Source organism: Abramis brama (genome assembly GCF_963993115.1).
Source record: "Abramis brama genome assembly, chromosome: 1".
NCBI lineage: Eukaryota > Metazoa > Chordata > Actinopteri > Cypriniformes > Leuciscidae > Abramis > Abramis brama.
In genome coordinates, this window is record NC_139963.1 from 32,586,213 (window position 1) to 32,604,351 (window position 18,139).

Below are 18,139 nucleotides of genomic sequence, written 5' to 3' on the forward strand. Positions count from 1 at the left end.
ACACTACATTAAAATAACAAAAAATTATAACTTAAATAAGACTGGATTTTTTTTATTAAGTATATTTTTGTATAGCGCTTTTCACAATACAGATTGTATCAAAGCAGCTTCACAGTATTAAAATAAAATAATACAACAAAGTTTGTTTCTAGTGGAATTTATTGATTGATAGAATAAAATTAAATATCCCCAAAATAAAAGTTATTAGTATTACGGTTACTTTTATGCTTCTCTAAAAAGTTCTTTTTTATGTTTTCTGATGGCTGACACACATTAGAACACCCAATAAAAAAACAAGCACATGCACACATACCTGTAACCACACATACACAGTTTGGAGAAATCTGTTTTAAGTTTTATGTAAGAGTAAAACAGGTTTGAAATTTGCGACTGCCTGGACAGCACACAAACAGAATTTGCTTTAATTAGCATTCTTTCTCTTGTGTGCGTCATTCATGAGCATGTGTTTATGTGTATGTTTTGTTCGTGAAGTCTGTCAGGCAGATCTCTGGATCTTCAACCAGCCCCCATATGCAGACGTGCTGACATTGCAAAAGCAGCCTGCGTTTCCAGCTGAGAGAGGATGCTTCAGTGGTGAGATAACACATACACACACAGGCGAGAGAGCGCTTCCTGAGATCATGGCAATAGATGCACAACAACCGCTCTTTGTGGTTTTCTCCCTCTCTAAATATATATATATATAACCTTCTTACAAAGAAAACAAACCAAATAGACAGCTGCTTTAACCACTACCCTCCAAACACGGGCACACACACATTTAAAAACTCAATTACACTTTACAAAAACACATTTAGGTCTATTTATCATTAATTTAGATCAGTAGCCTATGACTCTTAAACACTGATTCTCTACTGGTTTTGCTTCAAGATCCATATTACACTGGACGTCAATTTGATATCCACCATGGTTCCAAAAATTGTTTATCGTTCAATCACTGGTGGCTTTCAAATGAGAACTTCAAAAACACAAACAGAACAACCAAGTATATAACAACATAGACAGACAACTAGACAGGACTATACACAGGGCTTAAGTACACCACAAACAGAGGAACTAATGAGACTAGCAAACAAGACACCTGAACTAAGGCCTCTAATCAAATCTGTAACCAAGGAGACAAACAGGTAGGGAATGGAGAGCTAATTAACACACAGACAGCAAAACTACACACATGAATTGGAACACATGAACACGTGACACAAACTAAATGCCTTACGAGTCATGACAGATTTCCATTAACTGTAGTCTATCTCTGAGCACTCCATGAACAGCTGTGTTTTTAAGTTACAAGCATTGTCAATCATAATTCAAATCATAATGTCCAATGCAGTGGATCCTTTTACCAACGCATACACACAGTATACACTTTATTTTGTATGTGTTGTGTGCAGTAATAATAATAAAACTAATAAAAAAATACAAAATATTATTATTAGTATTAATATCTATTATCTAATATTTTTTATTTTGAATGAATAACTAACATAATTGGCTTTCAAACATCTTTTACATTTTAATAGTTGAAAAGATAACAGCCGCTAATACACCACATTAAACAAACTGTGATCAGCATAATGCGTAAACCATATTTATTCTTGCAGCAAACCCATGTAGTCTGGATCACATTTTTTTCTTGGATAGGTTTGTCCATGGTTGGCATCTGCCTGATTTAGCTGCTTCATCCAACGTACTCTACAGTTTAATTGGACGCACAGCATTTGTCATCATCAACAACAGAGGTTCCTCCTCCTTTTAAAAGCTAACGAATTTTACTATACATAATTGTATAGTTGCATTTTATTATTTGCATTTAACAGGTTTTTTTCCTCCTGTCCACAGATCAGATCAGATCAGATCAGATCAGATCTGATCTGTGGCCCATTTTTTGGTGAAACTACTTATGTGTGAATGTGAACACTTACCAGTACCAGTACCAGTAGGACTTGTTGCCTCTCCTCTCTCTGGCCTCCTCAGCCTGCCACTGGTGGACCTCGCAATGCCTGTCAGCACAGAAGACATAATAGAAACACGTGTCAGAATGACCTGCTTAGGAGGAAGGATATAGTGTGTTGGGAAAAGACATCAGAGCATTAAAGCTCGGCCCGCTCAATTAAGGGCTGCATGTGTCTGTAAAATAAAGTCAGATGGGTCACAAACACAGAGACGGATCAAACGCTGCTGTCTTATGAAATCTAGGCTGGCAATAGAACCCTTAAGATCAGCAGGATTAAAGTCAGCATGAAACGGAAGTTGCGATTGTCTTTTCCTCTCTATTATGACTGATATTCAAGTGAAACAGCTTCTCGAACAAGAAAAAACATAGTGTGGGACTTGATTTTGTCCATCAGAATTAACTGGATGGTTGTGGTTTGCAATTGCTGTGATGTGATCAGAGAAGAGAAGAGATGTTGCTGCAAGAGGCAAGGGAAGTTATTTTGATGAAATATTATGAGGGCACATGAATTACAAAACATGATGTCCACGGATAAATCATTTATAGTAAATTTTGCAATATCCCATAAAAAAATTACAATTGTCAATTTTGATTTCATGGTGACTTATCAGACATGGTGAAGTATCAGACATCTTACAAAAAAGTGATTCAATATGGAGTTTTGCGATGTGACAGTGTTTATATCTCACGCCAGTGAGATACAGAGATGACTCAAAAGGTCAAACTGTAAAGGCCAAACTCGTTTGCACAGGTTTGAACTGTAATGTAGGTCATGCTGTACGTCTGAGATGTGCAATGCTACTGGTAAATCTGATCATGCCTTTCCATAAGTGGGCCAACACGTCCAGAAGATATTTAACCTCAAAATCAAAATAAATAATGAAATAAAACTTGTTTACTTTCATGATAAGTACATTTTAACTCCTAATTCTTATAACCGTAAATCATCGTATCAATTGTAAGTCTTGTTCTCATTACTGTAATTGTGGTAGCATTTGTTACAATCACTTTAATTTATGATGGCTGTAATAAAACGCATTATGTTACAGAAATTTTAATGAGAACTATACAAAAAAAATATATAATAATGATACAAGTAAAAAACACACGTCTTTAGTTAGGTTCAAAAAAAGTTTAACTTCAAAAAAACTTTTCTTAAAGGGTTGAAAGGGTTTCAACTGGCCATTTCATCTGAATGTATCACTGAGAGATACCACAGTCTCTGTGTGAATATACAGGACAGATTTTTTTGCTGATTCCAAGAAGTTTGTGACAAAGAAAAAGCTAAGACGTGTTGAGCGTTGTGTGAATTTCCTGTGTGCCGCTAACATAGGAAACAATGAAACCACTCTACGCCAGTTCCTACACGCATACCAATTATTTCTGTTTAACAGGTGACAAGGCATTTGTTTCCTTTCAGATGTGCAGGTTTATTTATCGTTTCACGCAAATCCCCAGAGACTCTTTCCTGAAACTCTGATGAGTCTCTTCCTGCAGATGAATCTGTCTATTGCCTCTGTGGTTGAATATTCTGGCACCAATAAAAAATCAACAGGCATGTCTGTTAAAGACTGATAAGAAATCTCAACAGTTGTTAGCTGCATGCATCACAGATACAACAAAATGCAAAAGTAGAGATAGGGTCATTAGCTTTAATAACACATCACTCTTGTGCAAGTTTAACAGATAAAAATAGACTTCTTCAGAAAAACAGTGCCCTCATACTATTATCCACCACTACGTCACTGGTTCAGACTAAATCAGTCAAGCCCAGAAACATTTCACATTCAGTGCTTTGGTAAACCTAACCTTTTCTAATGCATCACCTGATCTTTTCGTTAATTGTGCATTATAAACTCAAGCTGTCTGTACTTTTATTTATTTTTTAGATAATGTAATGATTTAGTAATTAGTTTTTTTTTTCACATACATGAACAAAATTAACATTAAAATAACATAAAAATATACAATCTAAGAAATAAGTAAAGAACCTGTGTGTCATTTTGGGCTGTGACCTGAGTTTTAAGTCTCATTTTCATCAAGTGACTAAAAGTGCTTTTATCATCTGAGAAACATTGCTAATATTCGTCCTTTTTTATTTCTGGATGATGCTAAGAACTTATTTATGCTTTTATCTTTTCTCATCTTGATTATTGTAATGATATGTATACTGGCTTGCCTAAGGGTTCTATAGTGAAGTTCCAATGGATACAAAATGCAGCAGCCAGAGTACTAGTGAAATTAAAAAGGAGAGAGCATATTACACCGGGTTTCATGGAATTACATTGGTTACCAATTCATCAAAGGATTGACTTTAAGGTTCTTTTATTGGTTTGTAAAACACTGCATAATCTGGCACCTTTATACAGTACATTTCAGACTGTCTGTAAAAAAAATTTATTACAACTGTTTTTCCCATCAAGCCCTCTGAGACCCTACTTAGCAAGTCCAAAGATAAAAGCATAATGGTGTTGAAACGCAATAGGCCACAAAGTACAGGAAATATTAAAACAATGGAGGTAAAAAGGCTGGGTGACAGGAATTATGTACCAGGTACAATGTATATCATTCCGTCAGAGTGAGTTCTGTGAAAAGCTGGCAAAATTCAAATGTTATGAAGTGGCTGAAAATGTCCTCAGTTTTATTGACACACTACAGAGATAAGAAAGGGCGAGATCATTTGGGTTGTTTTCTGTGTAAATATGAGGGGTCCCTTCGCATAACATTGCATGGGACATGACTAAACAGGCCAGCATTGCCACATACATACGCTCAAATGTGGATTATATATATATATATATATTGCTGCCATTCAAAAAAAAAATTAATTGGGTAAAACCCTATATGAAGGGAAATAATAGTTTAATTTTGATTATTATTACATGTTTCAAATATTGCATATGTTTAGACATCCTGTATCACAACCATAAAGAATATGGAAGAAAACATAACCACTTCAAGTTTAAAAACAAGTTGAACCAAACCATGCCTTTTATTTTCCTCTATAGACCAGTATTCTAATTAAACACATCAAGAAAGAACAGGACGAAATTGCTATAAATACAATGTGAGCAGCTTAGAGATGTTTAATCTAAGCTTTAAAGCTTAAAGTCGGCATGAAGCGGAAGTTGCGATTGCATTTTCTTCCCTATTGTGAGGAAATGGTGAAATGGTTGGATTGATGGATGGTTGTGGTTTTGCTATTGCTGTGATGTCATGTGAGTGACAGGTTGTCCCGCCCTCGTGCCAGTAAACACGTCATCAGAGAAGAGAAGAGATGTTGCTGGAAGAGGGAGGGGAAGTTATTTTGATTAAAGATTACAAGGGTACATGAATTTAAAAAAATGTTTTACATGGATAAGTCATTCATAATAATTGCGGCAATATTCCATAAAAATAGGAGTTGTCAATTTTGATTTCACAGTGACTTTAGGTGTGTAATTTCTTTCTGTTAAAAAATTCATCCATCCCACAATTATTGTATAAGTAAAAAAAAAAACTGTAGTTGATTCCCCTGAAAAATGTAATCACTATAAATATGTGGTGCTATCAAAACGTCACTCTGTTTTTAAACATCCAGTCCAGCCTGGCGTAACAACACCAGCTCAACCAATGTTGAGAGTTTGGGGCGGTTTTATGTCTTTGACCAGTGACAGACAGGGGGAGTTTAGTTTGGATACAATCATTATTTTTGCAGTTCTATATGCTAGCAGAAATCTGTAGCCTTGCAGGACATGTGACAGTGACTGTAGGTAATCTTTAACTCCGCTCTCCTGATTCTTAGCCATACACACCCTGCAAGATGAAGTGGCCATTATCAATCCACGACATTCCTGTGTCCGCATTCAGTAATCACTAAGCTAACAGTCTTGAGTGACAGAGACAGAAGCAGTGAAACATGGAGGAGGTAGGAAAAGACCAAACCATCTGTCAGTTTCAGTGTCAAGTCAAGTGCTGTCAAAAGAAACATTCTAGCACATGTGAAATGTGTGACATGGTCCTGAAAATGACTGTGATCAACCTTCCAAGTCGACATGCCTCCGAAGAGGAGAGGAATTTCAAAGCCTGGGTTAATTTTACGGGAGATTCGTGTTGCCGCTGACTCACCTGTCAGCTCGACTGTGATGACAGGGCAGGTCAGGAAAGGGGAGGGAGGCAGTGAAGGAAAAGGAGCCAGAAACTGATAAAAAATATGTGCTATAGTGCAGAGTCTCTATTGCCTCAGTAATCTCTGTTGGGCAATGATCCAAAATAAAGGATTAACAAAGAGATTCATTCATCCGCTCAAAGACATGGGAGACATTTTTTTGCATGAAACCTTACAGAATTCCACATGGAAGTATTGCATTCAATCCAACATGTAGAAATTCAGTTTTTGCCGATGATCTTCACACTTAACTGTGTCCACTAAACAAAATGGAGGTACAAAATGACTCCTAACAGGAATCATAAGTGCATCCAAGCATTAAACTGTTGCAGAAAGAGCTGACAGTGAGTCATAATTAATAAATGATCTGTGTGATTTACGCCCTGTATGCGTGAACATGTCTAGTGGAGTCTTATTGTGTTAGTGTTTGATTACTTTTCATTGTGAGTTACTGATTTACCTCAAGTGCTTAGGGTGTGTTACGTGTGCACACTCAATACAAAGTGTTTCATAATCTTTGAAATATGTAAATCAATAAAAACAAACTTGAAGTGCTTATGACTTTTAAGTGATACTTCAGCCAAAAATAATAATACTCTGTCATAATGTACTCCCTCTCATGTAGTTCCATGTTGTTGTTGTTTGACACCATTATGATTCCTTCAATGGGCAAAAGCAGTTGAAACATTCTTTAAAAACAATAAGTTTTTAAAGTTTCTTTTCTTTAGAAACAACAAGAGGGTGAGTAAATGATGACAGAATTTTTATTTTTGGGTGAACTATCATTGTTCTTGGAGTGGGGGCCAAAGTTGTACCTGAGGGATATTCTCTGAATGAGATTACATACACTGTGTGCTGCCAGAGAAATAAGGAGAAAAAGGACTGACTGATTACATGATCCAACATGTGTGTGCTAGGAGTTGGGTGTGCAGTGACAATGACTTTGGCAGGCCTGAGGAAACACTACATTCCTGCCAAATCATTGTGTACACAGAGAGTTCGGCTTATGAGTTTGTCAAGATTATAGGGAAGAAACATGCGGCTGTTCTCAATGGAAGAGCTCTATGTAGAGCCGCAGGCTCCGTTACACAACGAAGGGGAAATGGTGAAGTTAAAACTCTGGGAACAAGCAATGAATGTTTGCCACTGGCACTGTAATACAGGGAATCTAGCATGTCCAGTAAATATGGTCACACAAATGAGTTGATGTGATGATCTCCCTTAGGCCTGGGACACTAGACGATTTTAAAATCTTAACCGATTTTAAAACTGTGGGAGTCCACAGACATAAGGGCAGTTTCATCCGATTTTAAGCATTATAATCCTCCGAATGCACACGCTAGAAGATTCGTCTGGACCGCGAGATTACACACCTGTCGACTGTAGTAACATTTTTACATTGAGACGAAATCTCATGGAGACTTGCGAGATCAAATGTGACTTAAGAAGAAAAACAAATGGAGGACAATCGACGCATCGTCAACAGGTTATCATGGCGTGAGTTTTGTTTTACTGGATGAAAAACAAAGGAGAAAAAAATAATATGGGTGATCTTCTTTGTCAATACTCCACTTTTGTGGGAAATTTGTGGCTGCCAAGTTTCAGCTATAGAAGCAGGCAACATCCAATCATTGAAGCTTGCTCGTTCTCATTGGCTCAAGAGTCCTCAAAATCTAACATGTTTGATATTCACTGTAAACCCTAATGCTCAAAATAATTAATTGGTTTGAGTAGGACAAACTTAAATTAAACTAATTAGTTCAGTCAAATTAACTTTTATGAGTATTTAGCACTTTCTTTTTCTTTCAAGTTCACAGAACTGATATATTTTAAGTAAACTGAACTGTTTCATTGTTTTGAGTTTTATGAAATGATTTATTTTAATTTAAACAAACTTTTTTTTAACGTTTAACTGAAACGGCTGGGATGTCTATTTCCCAGCATGCTTTGCCGATGGCACTTGAATGGGAGAGTAAATGCTAAAATTAAGTGTAATATAATGGGGGTTTTTTGTGCAAGATTAAATTTAATTTAATTTAAAAAAAATTTGTGGGAGATTGAGTATTGATTAATGTTTTGTTATGCTAATTTAGAAGAATTTCTGTTAATGTTGGTTTTAGGATAGTTACCATCATGGTGACAAGTGGTGCATGCGGCTTGATTTGAGAGCAAATAAAATCTTTATATTGTTGCACTCATGCAGTGCTGTATAACATACTATTGTTAACATGATAACATAATAGTATGTTAGCAAACTAGCTTGTTAAAACTATAAGTTATTACTAATGAAAGTGTTCACATTGAGATTACATGAAGGTTTTAAGTTAAATATATGAAATAGTATACTCTGATTTTAATTGTTCTTAACTTGAAATGTTTAAGTACAAACTTAAAATCTGCCAGTTCTGCTTACTTAAACTTTGAATTTCAAAACTTAAAAATTTTGAGGCAATCGATTGACTTAAATTTTTTGAGTTCTGCTAACTTATTCAGGTTTACAGTGAACGATTTGGGATTGTGCGGGCTCCGGGAACAGTAAAATAATCGTAATGAAACCACACAATTGAGGATTTTTTGGACAAAAAGTTGGTTGTGAGAAGACTCGAACCAGCCTTAATAGTTTCCACTGTCAGGGCAAAAGCGGACATGCTAGTGCGTGCCAGGGCCAGTCGCGTTTCCACTGTCACTTCCGGGGCTTGATCGGCCAGTGCCATGGGTTATTTAATATACTACTTTTAGCATTAAAGACTTCTAAAATCATTTTAGCTCAAAACTCACTTTCAGCCAATGGCGAGTGTTTGTGATAACTTCTGTTTGTGATCCGATGTGGATTCTGATCATCCTATAAAGCGGAAATGTTTATATGAAATGCAAAAAACTATGCAAGCTAACCATTACCACAGTAAACATGGTAAATACGACCGCTTGAAGAAATCAGACAAATCATATAGGCTATCACAATCGTGTATTTATTTTATCTGTCGTTCCGTCTCGTCTCTTTATACCGGACTTTCTGATATCCATATTTAGCTCTGCATATGTCATAAAATAAAGTAACTCCGGTTTTTCGGGAGCTTCCTCTGTTTCTCTGACTGAAAATATAACTGTATTGGGACTGTCACTGGAGAGAGTGCTAAAGCTCCTCAGGTTGTATTTTTGGTGGAAAATTTGTAGAAATTATCATTCTTTCTAATTGTGATTACAATAAGAAAGTAGGCCTACTTGTAAGCACGTGTGTCCTCTCTCTTTTGTAAAATAACAGTAAATACCACTTGATTTCTGTGTGACTAATGTGCAATCTTGACACAAATTAATTCATTATGATCAGGGTATTACTTAAGTAAACAACAAAAATGCCAACAAACGGCCACTTTTATAATGTTTGTTTTGCGATCTCGCTACCCTGATAGCACACATCACAGAGACACGGATTTGATGTGCAGAGTGTTTCGCTCATCTGCAATACATACCTCATATAAGCTTCCTGTCAGATGTCAAATAGACGTTAGAAAATGTCTTTAAGATGTTTATGATTTAGAATGTATGTAAAACTGACATCTTAAAGACATCTATCAGATGTTAGTAAACAGTAGGTGCTTTCCAGATGAAGTGATCTTTAACAGACGTCTTGCAGACGTACATGTGCTATCTAGTTTCCAGTGATTTCTTTCTGATTAGTTTTCTGATAAAACTTCCATTTGTTGGTGAAATTTGTGTGACGTTGTTCCAGAGAGGCATGTTACGGGCAGGTTTTAGTGAAGCACTGTGGAGCTTCTAGCCCGACAGTGGAAACGCAGGGTGGTTTTGGGCTTGGTGCTACAGGTCCGTGCCTATTAGGCCAGCCCGGCCCATTGAAAGCCCTGGCTCGCACTGGCCCGACAGTGGAAATGGTTTTCTATGGGTAAGGGACTTCTTTCTTTTTAGGGTCACTTTATAAAAGTAGACTACTAAAAATCACTCACATTATAAATACATCTCTTTATGTACAAGAAAAAAATATAAAATGCTTTAAAAAAACAAAAAACAAAACTAATTTAGGGTGAAAATATGGTGGATTTGGAGGTGTCAGACAACCCCCAAAGATGGGGTTAGACAGTTTTTTTCTTCAAAGGGTTTTCAAATGTTTCATCATAAAATCATAAAATTAGGTTGGTTAGTCAGTGTGCGTATTTTCACTCGAATGTTTCACTTGCCTAACAGAAGTCGCGTTCATTAGAGATGGTAACCATACCAACAACAGCATGATGCTTGCATTTATAATTGCGATCAGTGTGGGCGATACACGTAGCCTACGTTGACACTGACTAATTACATTTGGCTAACTGCGCTAACTTTGGCTAACTTAATTAATTTTGACACAATACAAAACGTACGACATTCTCAAGGAAAGAACCTAATAAATAATTGTGCAAGAACCCAACGTTTGTCATAAAGTAGGTAGGGCCTACTGTTGATGTTTATCTAAAAAAGTATAAATTCAGTAGCCTAATAATAATCTAACTAACCCTGAAGAAAGATACACAGCACGTGAGCGAAAACTTAGTTAATTGAAATTATGAGAGATAATTTTTCAGTTAATCGGTTAATTGTGCCTACGAATTAGCCTACTATGCCTATTTTAAAATTGTTTATAAAATCATAAGATAAGTTTTTAGATGTTTGCCTACAATGAATTTTAATAAGTTGCATACATGTTGTGTAAGTAAATCGATTGTTTAAAATAGAAAAAAAAAAGAGGATATCACAGCACAAATGAACTTTTCAAGTTTGCTTTCACTTTTACATAAAGTGGTCTCTAGATTAACAGCTATTTTATGAGAGCAGATATCACATCCGTTGTCAGTTGACGCGCAACTTTCGGTGGTCCTGTACTCACCAGAATATGTTTTCTTCATGTTCATCGGGTCCTTTTTGTCCTGAGAATTTCAACTTTAATCTAGGTCCTTATCTGAGATTGCAACATCTGAAATATGTTCGATCGTTGGGTAGAATTTCTCTCTGGCACTCCGCAAAGCACATGAATCACGATCAAAATGTGTGTATAATTCGTCCTTTCACTGAACTAACTAAATCGGTTAGAACTAAACTTCTATACACCTCCAGCTTTACCTGTCCACACACACGCGCGCGCACACCTGTGGATAACTCCGCCTTAGGGATAGAGATAGGACACCTGAAGGTTTGACGCTGGAATTGTTTGTTGGCTTCTTGACAAATAACGTGCTGATGTTTTTTTAAACAGGGTTTTAGGATAAAATTAGAATGTCTATAAAAGGAAAATGTAGGCTACATACATTTTATAGTAGCCTAGTTTAACTGATAGGCTATGCATTTCTCTAAGTGCACGCTTTAATAGCTTTCGCTTCCACATACTTTTAATACGGTTAAAAAAGCGGCAACAGCAAAGTCATAAAAACAGTAAACAATAATGATAAACAATTCAGGAAACAGCAAAAAATCTAAAAGGCATCTTACAAAAATATCATAATATATTTCGGGCCAGAAAATAGGCTATTAGGCTACTAAATTGTATAGATTTTTAAGATTTAAAACAACTTTCCCCATGACATTTACAAGAAGTAACCTTCTTCAAACCTTTGGTTTAGATCTACATTCAGTATAGTTGAGTCTGAATGTATTTCAGTGTAAAAAATGTAATATTGAAATTTTAGTTCGAAGGACTGTGACGTAGGTGTTTGAAACAACATACAAAACAATTGCTATCAAAAACACATTTGTTTCAAAACTACTAATAGCCCCTAAAATGTAATAAGTTGACCTTACTTAGAAAAAGTGAGGAAACCGATTGCCTTAAAATTTCCAAGTAAAGTAGTGTATTAATTTTTAGTTGGCACAACTTAATAACATTTGTATAGAAAACTTGTTAATCAAGTATACTCAAGAACTCTTGAATCAAAATCATTAGGGTGATATCAGCTAAATTGGGCCACTTTTTGGTAAATCGTTTGGGACAATAATACAAAATACCATATATGCCTATTCCATGTGTTTTAAAGATTAATAATGACTGTTTTTGATAATTTTGTGTTGAAATTATGTAATAAAATATAATTAATTAGGCCCTACAGTTCTTGAAACATCAGTTGTGCCAACTTTTTTTGCATGAGCAGTTTCAGGTAAAATGGGCCAGCTGTTTCAGGTACAATGGGCCAGTCAAACTGCAAAGGGAAATAGTAATTTATCATCAATTTTAAAACACAACTGCTTATACAGCCACATAACATTTAAACTGCATTAAACAAACATATTCATATGTGCCATTAAAAAAACAAAAAACATTTTGGGTGCAAACCCACATATTCAAATGTGCAATTAAAAAATTTGGAACAGCATAGATCAGTGAACTGATGTCAGTGGTGTGTGTGTGTGTGTGTGTGTGTGAACAACACATTTAGAACGAAATGTGCAAATTACAAAAATTCACATTCAAAATTGATAACTGATTTGTGTGTGTGTGATGAAAACATTTTTCAAACACAGTCTTTGCAAATGAAACCATCGTCATCACAGATACCATTCTCTTCACCACAGCTCTCATGAAACCAGGCAGAACATGGATCACATTTTACCCATTCCTCAGTAGCCTTAGGGTCATTTGGGTCACCATAGTGGGTGTTGCAGGCTTTGCAAGGTGATTTGCTTCTCTTGCCCTGCTTTTTTTTCCCTTTTGGTTGCTTGCTTGCCCGGGTACTTGCTGGCTTGCTTGGCTGGTTGCTTGCTGGATGACTTTTTTGTTTTAATATATTCAATGTGTTGCTCACTTGTGAGGTTATATGATGGTGGCTTCACTCTCTTTCTGATGGCCCTTTCCCTTTGCGGCACTGAGATCAAGTCAGTGAATGTGACCGATCTCACAGACTGAACAGAAAGAAAATAACAAAAATATCCTACACTGTAAAAAATAAAAAGTTGAGTAAACTTAAAAAAGTGAAGCAACCAGCTGCAAAGCATTTTTGAGTTTACTCAACTTCAGTGGTCGAAGTTCATCCAACTACCAGTCCAACTCAAAGAAACGAGTAAGCACAACTACAGAGGTCCTGAAGTTCAGTAAACTCAAAAAAGCTTTGCAGCTGGTTGCTTCACTTTTTTAAGTTGATTCAATTTTTTACTTTTTTAAGTTGATTCAACTTTTTCAAATATCTCACCCAGATACTTGTATAGCCTTCACATTAAGAATCCAAATGCAGGGAGTAAACCATACTGTAAATACAACACAATACAAAAGACATTGCTATCATTACAGAACTTATTTATTGACAAATATTCTGCAAAACAACACATTTTCTATTTGCATTAGGTACACATATTTTAAGGTGATGAAGTTCTATTCCACTCTTCAAGATTTATAAAAAAAAAGAAAAAAAAAAGACTATGCACAAAATTAGAGTACAAACTGGAATAAATAAATGCTCAACCTTACAATTATCCATATGGATTGCAGCTACTTGGACTCTGCCTTGCGGAGCACTTTAGGTCAAGATAAATAAACGTTTTTTTTCTAAACAAACTAAACAATTTTTTTCTTAACCAGTTACTACTGGTGTATTTTAATGCTTTAGAATAGTTAACATTGGGGCCATAAATCAAGCCAAAGAGGAGAGTAACAACTGTGGCAAAGGTCTTGCACATTATCTGGCCCAAACTGCTCTTATAGTACTACAGAGAGGCACCTTATATTTGGGTTTGAGTGGATAGTGGCAACATCATCTTCAACGATAGTTAAGGTCCTCATCTTCTCCCCTTGTGAATGTCTTCTGGCTCTGTGTCCTGCAGTAGAAAATAAATCAGCATAAAATTAGGGTCATTTTTTTATTTTATTGAATTATGTTAGACCACAGAGTGTTCCTAAAGGTCTGCTCATGTAACTTCACTTGAAAAGTAAAGGTGGTCATGTTTTTTAAGCATGTTCAAATTCAGCCATAGAGCTAAAACTGATAAACGGAAAACATTTTCCCAACTCCAAACAATGCCATATCAGCATTGATGTGATTGCCTGTGGCACTCGTCCACAGCAGAATCCACGGCCATTCTGATTTAATGCTTTTTTTAGTTTAGTTATTTTAGGTCACCCAAAATCGTACATGTATTAAGGCACACATTCTGTTCATCACCTAAAACTGGTCATATTGCATCAGTGAAGATTGGTTTAAATCACTAGAGTCACATGGATTACTTTCATGCTGCCTTTTCTTGTTTATATCTCCTATATTCATATTCTTTCATATTATATTAATTTTATTTACTCTGCTATTGCTACATTACTGTTTAACCTTATGATTGTGCACTGTATTGTTTTAACAGGTTAGATATCAGAGGGAATGTCTCCGGACAGTGTTGTGAAGCAGTAATTTTCCACTGTCTTTGCTTTGGTAAAATAACAACTTGTTGAATTTGTGCTATCAGATGAAGTCAAACTGATCACTGAGAAAGTTTCAACTACAATTATTTAATAAAGTAATTTTTACCATGACTTTGTCTGTTGATGATAAGTTTTGTATATCACACAAAACCTATCTCTTAACAGCATCTGGTAAATAGGTGAAATATATCAGGTGTGAGTGTATATGCTGATGATCTTCTTACCAGGCAAGTCTTCAGGATGTTTCCAGACTTTTCCCTCATAAACAAAGGCAGACCTTTAAGAGTTGTAGACTTTCTTTGAGGAAGCACATTGGAGTTTCTGTGTCTGAAAGACAGAAAAACAAATACGGAACAAGTTATATACAAAGTGAAGCATGGGAATTACCTTGAAAAAGAGATGGCACCATTCAGCCTTTAACCAGAGAGATATGATCACATGCAAAATAATTACTTGATGATCAAGTGAGGATCTTCATCTCCACCACTTGCTCTGTACAACTAGATGTGTATTAATTTAACTAAGAGAAAAAGGTGCTCTTCGGATCAGTTTGTGTGATACTGTAATACTCAGCAGAGAGCAGAGCATAAAAAAAAAAAAAAAAAAAACCTTGTTGAAACAGTAAGAAACAGTAAGTAAATTCAGTTCAACTCACCTGATCAATAAAGGCCACTGTTTTAGCACATCCAAGGATCTTGTCACTGCACTGATGTTCTTTAGTCTAAAAAGGACAAATACAACAGAACAAAGATACATAATTTTATTAAACAAAACAACAACAAAAAAATCAGTTACAGTAGGTTAATTTAACATGTAGCAAAAATAATACAGAAAATGAATATTCAAATGTGAAAAAGAATCAATGCATAGTTTTCACTGTATTTACAGCGATTTTGTCTTTTGTTAATTGATTAACATTAAGGATTTAGCCTAATATTTGTTTAAGGATACACAATATTTTTATCCTATTCACTTTAAAACATACCGCACACATACTACCCATTCTATTATTTGATATGCAAAGCTAACATACATATTTTTAACATAACACATTAGTTTTGCATAGGCTTCTATTATACAATTTTCCTCTAAATTGTATTGTATTTAATTATATTGCACTACTGTAGAATGACTGAGCCTCAACCTAAGCATGTACAAATTGTAACTGAAATTTGTATAGCCTACGTGACAAATAAACTTGAAATTAAATTGAACGGACTGCGGTCACTTTAAGAGCCCATGGATCTAATACTGAAACATCTAGGTTTCACCAAATTGGTTATGTTCACTTAAGACATTGCCGACTGTGTTTACTTGAATACTTTTTTTGTTTTGTTTTTTGTTATTGACATAATTGTATGTGTATGTCATTATTAAATCGCAATACGCCACGAAAGATAGCTGAATTCGCACTCAGATTCTGTCCGAGTCCGAGAGAAGCGGCTTTCTGTCTCTCAATCAGCGCAAGCACCGCATTTAAGTCTTTATTCACGACTTACTGAGCTTAACATTTTTAACATCTTTTAAACACCATGCACGTCCTTGTCCTTCTTTTTCAAGCATGTTTCCTCACTCTAACGTTATAGTCTGGGTAACGTTAGCACGTTAAGTAGCAATGTGCTACGTGGATAATCTCTAACAATAGAAATTTATCGTCACCACGAAATATATCTTTTAACATAATACTATATTTTATCAACATATGTGTGCAATTTATAGCCTATTTTCATTAATAAAGCTTAAAGAAAACTTACCGCAATCAGATGAAATCCAGTCCCTTCGATAGCGTGGTTGGAGGAGGAAACCCCAAGTAACGTACAGCGAGACAGACTGCGCATGCGCGATGACGGGAAGTTAAACGTTCGAACTATGAAATCAAAATATTAAGTTTTCTCAACTTAATTGTTTGTGTTCATTGGACAAAATAGTAGTGCACTTGCAGTTAAATAGTTTTTATAAGTAAACTCAACATTGCAGTAAAAAATTTGCCCACTCAACTTAAAATTTTAAACTGAGTTAACAATTTGCAAGTTGGATTTTTTACAGTGTATGTTATTGTAAGAAATAGAATGATTATTTGGTGTACATTTTATATGATTAGGGACTAAATTAAAGTACAGTGGTAGCAGGTAGCAGGGGTGTCAGGGAAGCAGAGGACTGAGGTCTGGCTGGCGGATCGGCAGGCGACTGAGGTCTGGCTGGCGGCTGGGAGGGCTGATGTCCAGAGAGCAGGGCTGATGGCTGGCGGGCAGAGTGGGTCAAGGTCAGCAGGGGCGACCATGGTCCAGTGGGCTGGGGTGGGAGAGACTCTGGTCTTGTGGGCGGGGGTAAGAGACACTGCAGCCTTGTGGGCGGGGTTGGTAGAGTGGATGGTAGCACTCTTTCGGTGGTCTTGCTGGGGGCAAAAGCAGTCTCAGGGAGAATATCTTTATTGAGAGGGAACATCCCTGTCCCCCGGAACCCTGCCTGGGCATTTTCAATAGTGGCAGCCTTTGTCCAAGCCCTGCTGAACACCGCGAAGAACTCCATCCTTGACAGCTTCTGCCCAGCCATCATCCTCGTCCACTTCCTCCCTTCCTGGTCCCAGTGGTGTTTTAGACTCTTGAAGAGGGCCTTGTCCGCCGGTTGCAGCGCATGGGTTGTGTGGGCAGGGTAACACATGATGTGCACATTCTTGCTCTTCAGTAGCTTAATAAACTCCAGGTTATAGACGTGGCTACTGTGGCCGTCAAGGAGGAGAAGGTGGGGCCTGGGGTCATCCCTGGGGAGGGACTGAATGAACATTTGACCCCACTCCAGAAAGAGGTCAGAGGTAATCCAGCCATTGTCTGAACACCTTACGCTGGTGTTCTCCGGGCATCCCTGTAGCCACTCAGAACGAACACGCTTCCCCTTAAAAATAATCATCGTTCGACTGTATGTGCCTTCTGCATTGAACGCTGCCAGACAAGTCGTTGTCTCCCCCTTCTCTCCGGCACACACCTCCACACATGGCTGGCCAACCTGTCCAACAACCTTTGTCGAACTAAACTGGTCCTGAAGCCCAGACTCGTCACAGTTCCATATATGTGACGGTGTGCCCTCAATACCCAGCTCGACCAAAAGGCTCTCATACTGGTTAAACCACTGGCTAACCACCTCTTTGTTGAGTCCAGCAGCCCGTGCTGCAGACAGGACCTCTGGCTTGCGCATCCCAAGCTCTGGGTTGCGCTTTAGAAAGTTCTGAAACCAGTAATATCCGGCCCTCCCTGCTGTCTTGGAGAAACCAGATATGTTGTTCTTGGCTGCAAAATCAAAGGCCACTTGCTGTACATCACGTTTTGTGAAGGGAAACCCCCTCTGTGCCAAGTTCTTGAGGGTAGCAGCAAGCTCCCTTTCTGCCTCCTCTGGAAGGTAGGGCTTCCGCCCTGACGCATGTTCACTGCCAGTCACCTTTCCACTGATGCGTCTTTGCAGTGTGGATCGCGGCACACCCCATGCTCGTGATAAGAGGTGCACACTCACTGTAATTCCTTTCTTCACTCCCTCCCTGTATTCATCTAAGGCCCCCTTCATCCTCTCCTCTTTCCACAGATTGTAGTTGTTTGGCCTTACTTTCCCTCCCTGTTTTATCTTTGTATCCTTTCCTCTCTGG

General features: G+C 37.1%; 1 protein-coding gene and 1 long non-coding RNA gene across 3 annotated transcripts in view; both read right to left on the reverse strand.

Annotated features, from left to right (window-relative positions):
- Positions 1-11,264, reverse strand: part of septin9a (septin 9a) — an 88,622-nt gene extending 77,358 nt beyond the window's left edge. Inside the window, exons 1-2 of the mRNA XM_084124820.1 lie at positions 11,002-11,264; positions 1,947-2,024 (exon numbers count right to left, since the gene is read on the reverse strand). Coding sequence (XP_083980946.1) covers positions 1,947-2,024; positions 11,002-11,026 — 103 coding nt within the window. The 5' untranslated portion in view covers positions 11,027-11,264. The remainder of the gene's footprint in view (positions 1-1,946; positions 2,025-11,001) is intronic.
- A 2,340-nt stretch (positions 11,265-13,604) lies between these two features.
- On the reverse strand, positions 13,605-16,548 carry LOC311068141. 2 transcript variants are annotated; one of them, XR_014603340.1, is made up of 4 exons: positions 16,260-16,548; positions 15,161-15,226; positions 14,730-14,832; positions 13,605-13,913 (listed from the first exon to the last, which is right to left on the reverse strand). It is a non-coding gene; the product is annotated as an uncharacterized lncRNA (long non-coding RNA). The 2 variants fall into 2 exon arrangements; XR_014603341.1 differs by lacking the exons at positions 15,161-15,226; positions 16,260-16,548 and adding an exon at positions 14,959-15,054.
- Between the last annotated feature and the right edge of the window lie 1,591 nt (positions 16,549-18,139).